The 12282-nt window shown below is 45.0% G+C and overlaps 1 protein-coding gene across 2 annotated transcripts in view; it reads left to right on the top strand.

Moving 5' to 3' along the window:
* Positions 1-7771, top strand: part of Usp39 (ubiquitin specific peptidase 39) — a 35070-nt gene extending 27299 nt beyond the window's left edge. Inside the window, exons 11-13 of one of the 2 annotated variants that reach the window (XM_050132868.1) lie at positions 4711-4846; positions 6701-6787; positions 7529-7771. In XM_050132868.1, the coding sequence (XP_049988825.1) occupies positions 4711-4846; positions 6701-6787; positions 7529-7600 (295 nt within the window). In that variant the 3' untranslated portion in view covers positions 7601-7771. Of the gene's footprint in view, positions 1-4710; positions 4847-6700; positions 6788-7296 lie in introns of both variants that reach the window. The other variant, XM_050132867.1, reaches the window with a different exon arrangement.
* Positions 7772-12282: the final 4511 nt, after the last annotated feature.

The following is a 12282-nucleotide window of genomic DNA, read 5'->3' as shown; positions in this document are numbered from 1 at the left end:
ATTGCTGGGTCCAGGGGTAGGTTGATCCCGAATCTCCTGAGAAACCGCCACACTGCTTTCCAGAGTGGTTGTACAAGTTTGCATTCCCACCAGCAATGGATAAGTGTACCCCTTTCTCCACAACCTCTCCAGCAAAGGCTATCATTGGTGTTTTTTATTTTAGCCATTCTGACAGGTGTAAGATGGTATCTTAAAGTTGTCTTGATTTGCATTTCCCTGATTGCTAAGGAAGTTGAGCATGACCTTAAGTGTCTTTTGGCCATTTGAACTTCTTCTGTTGAGAGTTCTCTGTTCAGCTCAGTGCCCCATTTTATAATTGGGTTGATTAGCCTTTTACGGTCTAGTTTCTTGAGTTCTTTATATATTTTGGAGATCAGACCTTTGTCAGTTGCGGGTTGGTGAAGATCTTCTCCCAGACAGTGGGTTGCCTTTCTGTCTTAGTGACAGTGTTCTTTGCTTACAGAAGCTTCTCAGTCTCAGGAGGTCCCATTTATTCAATGAGACCCTTAATATCTGTCTCCCAGCATTTTCTGACTTTCTAGCCTAACTTTCCTGTTCAACTATTGGTCAGTCAACTTGTTTATTAAACCAATCACAGGGGCATATAATCATACAGTGTATAGAAGGGTTATTCCACAGCAGGATACTTAACTTAGATACAGCCATTTATGTATTTGTTTACTCATTTGAGATACAGTCTCATGTAGTCCAGATTGTCTTTGAAGTCACTTTCTAAGCCAAGATGACCTTGAACTTTTGATTTTCCTACATTCTACCTTCCAAGTATAATTACAAGCATGTGACAGCACACTGTCATAAATTACAAATTTTAATGTGGGACCTTTTAATTTACTTTGCAGTTGAGTTTTTATGATTTTTTTTGTTTTTTTGAGACAGGGTTTCTCTGTGTAGCTTTGGTACCTGTCCTGGAACTAGCTCTTGTAGACCAGGCTGGTCTTGTACTCATAGAGATCCACCTGCTTCTGCTTCCTGAGTGCTGGAATTAAAGGTATACGCCACCACTACCTGACTTAAGTTTTCATGATTTGTTTGAATGAACTGAAAGGGTACTTGATATTTTTTGTTGACTGTCTCCTAATTCAGAAAGACTTAAGTGTCTTTAGAAAGACCTCTAATTCATACAATTGGTTATGGTCTAAAAAGCCAATGTTCTTAGTTTTTTAAATTAAATTTTAAAAATTATTTTATGTGTATAGCTATTTTGCCTGCATGTATGTCTGTATCTTGTGCATTCCTGGTGCCCACAGAGGCCAAAAGGGGATCAAATTCCCTGGAACTAGAGTTACAGCCACTTGTGAGCACCCATGTAGGTTCCAGGAATCAAACTGTAGTCCTCTGGAAGAGGAGCCGGTGCTTTTCCCTGCTGAGCCATCTCTCTACCACTAAGAGACAGTGTTTTACATGGTCTGAAGAACGGTCTGAGAATGTGGGGAAGCCTTGTGGCAGGCTGACAAGTGTGTCAGTGGGTACTGAGGTTGGAGGAAGCGTAGTGTCCAACACAGATGGCAGGGGAGGGCTTTGGTTTGGCCTATGTTTAACTTGAATGCCTAGAGTATGTCCAGTTTTCCTGTTGACAGGGAAGTTTTACACTTTTGTTTGTTTCTTGTAGTCTTTGAATTTTATTCTTTAAGTCTTTGTAGTTTTTTTTTTTTTTTTTTTTTTTTTTTTTTTTTTGGTTTTTCGAGACAGGGTTTCTCTGTAGCTTTGGTGCTTGTCCCTGAACTAGCTCTTGTAGACCAGGCTGGCCTCGAACTCCCAGAGATCCGCCTGCCTCTGCCTCCTGAGTGCTGGGATTAAAGGCATGCGCTCGGCTGTCTTTGAAGTTTAAAATAGCAGAGGAGTTTGGGGTTATGGTGGGCAGATGCTCATCTCTGGTCTCCTTTTCCCCTCATCGCCTTTCTCTTTCAGTCCCCCAACTACCAAGACTGCCACTTTTCTCCTGTGGAAAGATGTCCAGTTCTTGGTTCTATGTGAGTCTGAAGAGAGGATTAGCTGGGCAGATGGCTTAGTGGGTAAAGTTCACTCTGGGCTGTGGGACTTAGAGTGGATGAGCCCTAAGGGTTCTCCCAGTGTAGGGCTTGTTTTGTTTTTCTAATGGATTCCATCTTCCCTGAGAACCTGTGGCAGTAAATGGTGAGAAGAGAGAGGTGCCGTGGGATATCTTCTCTTAATTACTAGAGGCAGAACCAGGCATCCTAAGTACTGGGCAAGCACTGTATCACTGAGCTTTTTCTAAATTTTATCTAATTTTTGGAGACAGGATCTTGCTGTGAAACTCAAACCTGGCCTTTGCTGAACTGGGCCCTCAGCTCAGCCTCCTCAGAAACTAGGACTGTGAGTCTGTGACAGATGCCATGCAGGAGAATTTCTAAATGAGGAATATAAGAAAATTTTCTTTTTTAAAAGAATATTTCTTTAATTTTTTTTTTTTTTTTAATGTTTATGAGTGTCTTACCTGCATGTGTGTCTGTTTGCCATGTTCATATAGAGCCCATGGAGGTCAGAAGAGGGCACTGGATCCTCTGGAACTCGAGTTACAGATGGTTGTGAACCATGTAGGTATAGAGACCTGAACCTGGGTTCTCTGAAAGAGCAGCCAGGCTCTTAACCTCTAAGCCATCTCTCCAGCTTCTTCTTTCTCCCCGGGGTTGTCTTCCTGTTTTCTGTCACTGTCTTGTTTGTGTGACAGGTGGGGAATACAGAAGCCACCTGTCTCATCTCTTGAATGAGACTTCAGAAGCACTGCTTTTGAAATCCCACCAACCAAAGCTGTAGGTCAGAGCTAGTCTCTTGTGAGTGGACAGTGTGTTCCTGATAAGAAAGAGGTTCAGTCGCAAAGAGGCCACTGTGTGGATGGTGCTTCTTCAGTCCTGCAGAAATTCTACCCTGCTGCCTTTTCTCTGGGGCCTGGGGTTGGTTTCTCCTCTTAGCAGCTGCATTTGTACATTTGGCAGTTGGGACTTGGGTAGCCTGCCCTTTAGAAAGCTTGCTCTGGAGAAGTTATAAAACAGGTCTGTTAGACCAGGACTCAAAGACAATTTCATTAAAAAAAAATACGTTACCTTTATTTTGTGTATGTGTGTGCACTCTACATGGGTTGACGAGCCTCAGCATATCTCTGGATGTTTGAAGGTGATGTATGGGATTTATTTTTCTTCGTCTACTGTTTGAGTCCCAGGGGTCATACTCAGGCCACCAGGCTTGCATGGTGAGCACTTTACTAATTGATCCATTTTCCTGTTTTTTAATTTTTTTTTAAAAACCTTTTGTTTGTTTGTTTTGTTTTGTTTTGTTTCTGAGACAGGGTCTCTACAAAGCTGTTCTGGATATCAGTATATAGGCCAGGCTGGCTTTGAACTCAAAGACATCTACCTGTCTCCTGAGGAATTAAAGATGTATATCTCTTTGTCTGGTAGAGGCAGAGGTTTTTTTTTGTTTGTTTGTTTTTTGTTTTTGTTTTTTCGAGACAGGGTTTCTCTGTAGCTTTGGAGCCTGTCCTGGAACTAGCTCTGTAGACCAGGCTGGCCTCGAACTCACAGAGATCTTCCCTGTCTCTGCCTCCCCAGTGCTGGGATTAAAGGTGTGAACCACCATCACCCGGCTGTTTTTTAAGATTTATTTATTTTATGTGTGTGGGTGTTTTGTCAGCATGTTTGTCTGCACATCACATGTGTGTCTGGTGCCTTAGAAAATCAGATGTTTTTGATATTGGATCCCCTGGAATTGAAGCTACAGTACAGGTGGTTGTGAGTCACCTTGTGGGTGCTGGGCATTGAACCTGGGTCCTCTAGTAGCCAGTCTTAACTGCTGAGCGTCTCTTTCCAGCCCCCAAGGTTTTTAGGTTGTTGTTTTTTTCCTTCAAAAACAGGCAGGGTGTCAGTCTGTGGACCAAGTTGACCTGAATCACTGTGTAGCTCAGAATGTCTTTGAACCCTAGGTTCAGTGGAGACCCTGCCTCAAAAATAAGGACTAAAGTAATTGAGGAAGACACCAGGTCTCTCACCTCTCCAGGCACTCACAGCCATCTGCCTGTGCACACAAGTTCATACACCACACATACAGAGATCAGAAGACAGCTAGCTCTCTGGACCCATTTTTTAGTTCAGTGCTAGTTTCTAGTCTAGAAACCTTCAAGTAAATTCCCCTTTTATACCTTTGCTACCTACGGCAGCTGGGTTACTTGTAATGATTTTGCCTCTAACTTCACTGAAAAAAAAAAATGAAAAAAAGTAAGAGTCTTGAAAATAAGAAAGCTGATGATTGCCTAGTTTTCAGATTGAGGTGGTTACAGTGACCTCCATAGGGTGTCTCGGGCAAAGGGCAGCTGCTGCCTGGATCCCGGAGTAGCCAGGTACACTCCTAGCCTGTGGGCAGGCCCTGCTGCCTCAGCTCATCACTGTCAGGGGAGGCAGTGGAGCTACGATCCTTCTGTAAAAGACTTAAATTCACAGCTGTCTGGTAACAGCCACGATTCCCACTCAAACCCTTGCCTCCAGACATGCGTCTAAGGGGTGTTTTTCACTGTTGGAAAATGTGAATTCAACACCCTGGAACTGTTGTGGCGCTACAAACCTTTCCAGAACTAGGACCCTACAATAGCAGTCAACAGCTCTGTGCATCATTCGTAAGGGGCCTTTCCCTAACCTCGCAGCTGTGTTCTGATGTTCTGTTGTTTCTCTTTATCTCCAGAAATGTGGATCTAAGAGAATACTTGTCTGAAGAAGTCCAAGCAGTCCACAAGAACACCACTTATGATCTCATCGCCAACATCGTGCATGATGGCAAGCCCTCCGAGGGCTCCTATAGGATCCACGTGCTTCATCATGTGAGTGGCCTCTGACTGGCCTGGGACAGAGCTGCAAAATAGGCGTTGTTCCTGTGGTGTGTTTGGGTTTGCCCTTTCTGGGCCTGGCCTCAGAACTCTGTATGTACTGGATGGTTTTAGTTTTGTCTTAATGTTAGACACCACTGGGCGGTACCTCAGCCCAGTTACGGTAGACATTCATTTTCAACTGGAGTAGAGGCACGAATGCAGCCGCAGATCCTGCGGTGCTGAGCCCATCTCTGTAGCATGCTTACTTACCCCAAGCAGTGATTGGCATCAAGGTTAATTACGAGACTCTGCTTTACAGTGTGTGGGTGCAGAATGAGGTGTTGAGTGTTCTAAAGTTCCCTGGTAGGTTCTCCTAGCCAGTCAGGATTGAGAACCTCTGTTCAGGGTCAGAGCCCCACCAGCTCCAGGAGCTGTGGTGCCATCGGAGGGCTCCTTAGGACAGCAGAATTTCAGCCCTCTGGGACACATTGCACCAGCTCTTCATTATTTAACAAGACCCTTTGATATGCATGAGATTAATGTTAGAGAAGCATTGGTTTAGAGACTCCTTACTTTGTCTGTCATGATTGTTTTTAAGACAGGGTCTCATACTGTAGCCCAGGCTGGCTGAGAACTTGTGGCAGTTCTTCTGCCATTAGCCTCCCAAGTACTAGGGCATTACCACCATGCCTAGCTGAGCTAACACATTTTAAGAGTGTATCTAAAGCTGAAAACAAAAGCACACACAGAATATATGTATAAATGCAGAATTTTAATGTAGGTTATTGTCTGGGACTAATGGTTTACTGTCCTTAAAGCACATCCCTCACACATGAGGAAACCTAGACTTATAGTCTGAGAATTTATCTGAAGTCAGTAACATTGGGATTTGTGCTGAGATATTTGGCCTCAAAACCATGCGTAATAGTCTTAGAAGCAGAAGTGAACTTGCTTATACAGGCCCCCATTTTCTCTGTAGTCCTATACTCTGAGCTTGAGGTATCTGCAGGCTGTCAACACCTGTGTCCTGTCACAGCAGTTCTTTCATGTGTTAGGTCTTTTCATGGCAGCATGCTGTGAGGTAGTTTGGCTATGTGGGCGACATTGGTTTGTAGGCAAACTCTAGGTGATGGGCAGTGTCCACCAAGTGCCTTACCTTTTTCTTTGTTGCTCCTGTCTCTGGGTTGAGGGTATGGAGGAGGGGAATGTCCATTTATAGGTTCTTAGCAGCCAGCTTTATTTACTTTCTAGCAGGTTTGTCTAATTTACCATTTTTGGACAGGAAAAAGACATTTGAGATTGGAGGGCATTCTCTTTTTCTTGTAAGTGGCCACCTAAATCAGTTCCCCTTAAGTGGATCTGGGGATTTAGCTCATGTGACAGGGTGTCTAGCATGAACAAAACCTTAAGTTTGATTCCAGACACCACATGAACTGGGTGTGGTGGTGCCCACCTATAGTGTCAACACTCTTGAGGTAGAAGCAGGAGAGTCAGAAGTTCAGAGTCTTCCTTGGCTAAAGAGAAAATCTGATGTTAGACTGCACTGTGTGAGGACACCCTACACACACATACACACACACACACACCCTACACACACACACACACACACACACACACACCCTACACACACATACACACACACAAGGGGGGGGGGGAGGATGCAAAATGTTTGGTACTCTATTGTATTTCAAAGACTCCTTGACAGGAATCGAGGTTGCCAGAACTGTTCATTGACTCAGGTCTAGCCAAGGTTTTGACTCTGTTGATGTTTAGTGGCCATTCTGCTGTCTCTGATCCTGGGCTGTGATCATTTTCACACCTCTGTTTTTGGAGAGCAGATTAACCCAACCTTTCATGCTTTTGCAGGGAACCGGCAAGTGGTATGAATTACAAGACCTCCAGGTGACTGACATTCTGCCTCAGATGATCACATTGTCCGAGGCCTACATTCAGGTGGGTGTGGCCCAGTGGAATTGATGTAGAGTCTTGATTACAGGCCTGGGTGCTTCAGGAGTGCAAGGGGACCAGATTATGTGACCCCAGAAGTTAAACAGATTTTCAGAAAGGAGAAGTACAGAAGCCTGTTAGTCAGCAAGTGTGTTTGTGGCCTTTTGAGTTTAGCAGAGATCTGTAACTTAGTCCCAGGAGATCCAAAGCTGTCTTTTGACGTTTGAGCATACCAGGCATGCACATGGTGCATACATAAGTGTAGACAAGACATTCATACACATTAAATAATAAATGAATCTGAAAAAGAATAAAGAAAAGAATGAACAAAAGTTGAGGGTGTGTGGAAGCGTGAATGGGATGGAAGGGACTGTGGTGGGGAGTGTGCGTCATTAGTGGAGAAGGCAGCGTGTGTGACAGCGGGCAGGGCGGGGCAGCCTGCTGCTTGCTGCCTGGCAGAGAATAGTTACATGATGGCTGACTGCGGAGCTCATCATTGTTTTCATTTCTGACAGATTTGGAAGAGGCGGGATAATGATGAAACCAACCAGCAGGGGGCTTGAACACCTTGTCTGGGGTTTTACTCCCAAGGGCTGAAGATGTTAAATGAAAATACTGAAGCTGTAACTTCACATGGGCTGACTGAAGATTCCTGCCCCAGCTCAGTTTCTATGGATCTGGCTGCGTCACCATCAAAGAGCCTGTCTGCCCGTGGTGTCCTGTGTTGTCCAGCGGTTCTCTGATCAGCACATTGCAGGCGATACTCCTTCCCTTTCAGCGCCAGCAGGCAGAACTCCTACAGATGGATGCCTTATTTGAATTGCTGCAAGTATCAGAGAACAGATAATTCCTTGGAAACATCAAGTCTTGAGATTCTACGAGTGAACATGAAGCTAACAGCATCTTTCTGTCATAGGTAGATGGTTTTCCTATAGTTCCTTCTCTCCTATGGGACTTTTGGAATGGATTAAATATCCTGTTTTTAAACCAGCCTTTTGTTTTATGTACCTCATTTAGGCTTGCGAAGAGGTTTATTTTCCTTTGTAACTTACACTCTTTCTGCCCTTTCTGCCACGCAGTCTGTCATCTCATGGGCATCATTCTTTTCTCTTCCTGTCAGCTTGTGGGTGGTATGTCATTTGGAATACATTTGTCTCTAAGTAACAAAATATCTCACTAAAAATGATAAACTCTTGTGTCTAACTAGAAGGCTAAAGGTGGGCAATTTCAGACTGCAGTGCCGCTTTGGAAGGCAGAGATGAAAGAACTAGAAAGCGCTGCTTATAGCAGTGCGGTTCTGAGCAGGTCTCAGCCAGGCCAATGGGGAGCCAGAGCAGAGATTGACTGGCCAAGGAATTGGGTAGAAGCATCTTCTACCAAGCTCAGTCATTGACTCAATAACCTGGAGGATTTGAGCTCTGGCAGGAGCACTGAAGCAAGTCTAAGATGTGGGAAAGGCACTGCAGCAGGAGCAGTCAGCGGATTATGGCAGCTTCTCTTTGAATTTGTTTCCTTCTTCCCTTCCTCCCTCCCTCCCTCTCTCCCTCCCTTCCTCCCTTCCTTCTGACAGTCTTGCTCTGTAACCCAGTTGGCCTCTAACTTACCATCCTCCTGTCTCCACCTTTGGAGTGCTGGGATTACAGATTGCCATTCCCCTTCAGCGGGTTCTGAACTGGGGTGCTTCTGCAGCTGTTGCCCATGTTTTGTTTGGTCTATTGCTTTACAGCTGATAGAAGCTGGAATGTCTCAGGCCCCTCCTCTCACTGTCCACCTCTTCCCCAGGCCATTTCAGCTGTGCCTGTGGCTCTGTTTGCCACTCTGAGAGAGGGGACACCTAGAAAGTTCTAACACCACACATCCCTGAATTCTTGATCTTAAAGTCAGTTGCCCATTTGGTTTGCTTTTTGATGTCTTCAAATCAAATCAAACTTAGTTGGGAATGTAGTTCAGTTGGTAGAATACTTAATTCGACTAGCATTCACCCTTGGTTTGATCTCTACCACCACATAAAACCAGGCATGAAGGCATGTGTTCGTAATCCCAGTATGTAGGAGACGTAGGCAGGAGAACCACAATCAAGGTCATTCTTGGGTACCTGAGATCCCATCGCAAACAGAACCCTGATCAGTTTTTTGGGAGTCAGCCTTTCCTTTTCTTTTGGTGTGTGTGTCTGTCTGTCTGTCTGCCAGAGGAGGTTAGGTATCCCACCATTATTCTCTGTCTCATTCTTTTGGGACAGGAATGAGCCTAGAGGTAGTCTTTGTACCAGCAAGCCCCCTTGATCCTCTTGCCTTCACCTTGAAACAGTGGTTTGTAGGTGAGCTTGTGTCCACAGAAACTCAGTCTTGATGCTTGTGGGGCAGGCGCCCTTTCCCGCCGAGCACCTCTCTAGCCCTCTCCTATCCTGTTACCAAGTCCCGTTTATTTTCTTTTGCATGTGTTTGTCTCTGCTCCCTCTCTCCCCATCTCCCTCCCTCCCTCTTTTCTTTTCCTCTTTCCCTGTCCTAGTTGGGCTAGTGAAATGTTTTGGTGGGTAAAGGTGCATGTTGCCAAGCCTGAGGCCCTGACTTCAGTTCTTAGGATCCACATTGGAGAGAACTGACCCCTGCAGTTGTCCCATTCCTACACAGAGTGTTATTTTCAGGGATTTTTTTTTTTAAGATTTATTTATTTTGTATACAACATTCTGCCTCCATGTATGCCCACATGCTAGAAGAGGGCGCCAGATCTCATTACAGATGGTTGTGAGCCACCATGTGGTTGCTGGGAATTGAACTCAGGACCTTTGGAAGAGCAGGCAATGCTCTTAACCCCTGAGCCATCTCTCCAGCCCCCTGAATGGTAATTTTTGTCTGCTTACTTTCCCAAGAAAGTGACTTGGGACCCACTTCTCAAAGAGTTTTTTGTTTAATAGTCTAAGGCAGCGGGTCTCGGCCCCTTTGGGGGTTGCCCCTTTCACAGGGATCGCCTAAGACCATGGGAAAACAGATGTTTACATTATAATTCATAACAGTAGCGAAGTTACAGTTATGAAGTAGCATCGAAAATAATTTTATGATTGGAGTCACAATATGACAAGCTGTATTAAAGGATTGCGGCATTAGGAAGGTTGAGAGTCATTGGTCTCAGGTCTGTTGTGTCCTGCTACTAACCATGGCTGTCTGAACAGGTGCATGCCCCTTGTGTTTCAGTCATGATCCCATCATGCAGCTCCTTTGTTCCTAGACCTCAAATCCCAGAGTGTGAACCATGGTGGGGAAGGGAGACGCATGCTTTCTTAGCAGGACCCTGCAGCTAGGTTGAGGAACATGGAAAACATCCTGTGCCAAAGATACGTGATAGGAAGATCAGGTAGGACAGTAGATTATGAGTACTCCCAGATCTTTACTGTTACTACAGTAAGCAGAGTCAGTGAGATGGCTCAATGTGAAAGGCACTTGCAGCGCCCACCTGAGTCCAGTCAGCCCCCAAGTCCTACAGAAAGGTGTATGGAAAGAATTTATTTCATGGTGTTCTGAGCTTCACATGCACACACAAACATGTGCACACTTCTCACACTTCACACACAGATTATGTGTCTGTGTGTGGGTTTGTCCATGTGTCAGAAACCCCTGGCGCTGCAGTTATGAGCACTTGTAAGTTGGCTGATGTAGGCGCTGGGAATTGAACTCTGGAATTGTCCTCTGGAGGAGCAGTGCATGCCCTTAATTTCAGAGCTATATCTTTAGCCCAGAAAATAACTTTTTTAAAAAGAGGAAAAGAATCACAATCAGGCAGAAAGCCCAGACACTTCAGAAAGGATAAATACGAACAAACTGTAAGCATATAGATGTTTATTCAGTAATCAAAGCTGAAGAGCCGCCAGGCGGTGGTGGCGCATGCCTTTAATCCCAGCACTCGGGAGGCAGAGGCAGGCGGATCGAGACCAGCCTGGTTTACAGAGCTAGTTCCAGGACAGGCTCCAAAGCCACAGAGAAACCCTGTCTTGAAAAAAACAAAAAAACAAAACAAAAAAAAAAACAAAGCTGAAGAGCCGACTTGTTGATTAAAGAGTATTTGGTGCTCTTCACTGGGCCAGGGTTCTATTCCCAGGTCTTATAAGGCATTTTACTACCTTCTATAACTCCATTTCCAGGTCATCCAGTGTCCCCTTTCTAGACTTTGAAGGCACCAGACAGGCACATGTGCAGTGAACATACATGCAGGCAGAATACTTGTGCATAAAATTTAAAAAACAGCCGGGTGGTGGTGGCGCACGCCTTTAATCCCAGCACTTGGGAGGCAGAGGCAGGCGGATCTCTGTGAGTTCGAGACCAGCCAGGGCTACAAGAAGAGTTAGTTCTAGGACAGGCTCCAAAGCTACAGGAAAACTGTCTTGAAAAACCAAAAAAAAATTTTTTTAAATTAATTTAAAAATGCTAATTACACGAGGGCCTTGTGTGTCCCAAACTTAACTTCAAACTTAACCTAGAACTGAGGATGACCTTGAATTCTTCTCCTGCCTCTACCTCTGAAGTGCTGAGAATCACAGGCCATCACATCTGGTTCATGCATTGCCAGGCGCTGAACCCAGAGTTTGGCAGTCTCTTTACAGGATGAGATACATGAGGAGGCCAGCCTGCCTCCCTGCCTCCCTATTCCAGACAGGGTCTTACTCTAGCTCAGTCTGTCCTAAAACTCATTATGTAACCCAGGCTGGCATGCAGGGGTTATAGACTTGAACCACCGTGCTAGCTCAGGAATTTCATGTTTTCATTTATCTTTTAGTAAAAATGTAAAGGATTGCTAATCCTTAGACTTTTGGAAAATGGAAGCGATACTTGCAGTTGGGCTGGAAGTAGGTACAGCGTGTGCAGAGCATCGACTCAACAGGAAGCCTGTGTTAAAATACAAATGTGCAGACTTTTGTCCCACAACTATGCATCTTGAAATTGATTCTAAGGAAGCCATCAGGACTTAGGAACAGATGTAAGAAGATGTAACTGGGAAGATGGCCCCCTCCATAGCAGGCCTTGCTCTGCAGGCCAGGCTGGACTGATTCCAAAGCGCCAAGATCACAGATGTGAATAGTCTGTCTGACGAGAATCTTTACTCTTTTTTTCTTATTGTTAGTAATTATTTAAAAGAGGAAAGTTATTGAGAAAAAATGTTGGCTGGAGAGATGGCTCAGCAGGAGAGAAAGACACACGCCATCTAGTCTAGACCAAGTTCTGCATGGAAGGAGAGGACTGACTCCTGTAGTTCTCTGACCTCTACTTTTGCACTGTGGCGCATGTATGTCCCCCTCCCACACTAAGTAAATGTAACTGAGGACAGTTTAAACATGTGATTAGCAGTGGTGGTAAACACCTGCCTGTGTTGACGTGGGAAGGTTGGGGCTGAGGATGAGCTCAGTGGAGGAACACTTGCCTGGCAGCACCAGACTCTGTGTTTCCCTCTAAGTGCTCCTCTGGCTTCCATATGCACACACACGCATACACTCATGCACATGCACACTACCC

This window comes from Alexandromys fortis, unplaced genomic scaffold (genome assembly GCF_014885135.2).
Source record: "Alexandromys fortis isolate MF-2015 unplaced genomic scaffold, M_Fortis_MF-2015_v1.1 scaffold_397, whole genome shotgun sequence".
In the NCBI taxonomy this organism is placed as follows: Eukaryota; Metazoa; Chordata; class Mammalia; order Rodentia; family Cricetidae; genus Alexandromys; species Alexandromys fortis.
This window is presented reverse-complemented; position numbering and strand designations above follow the sequence as displayed.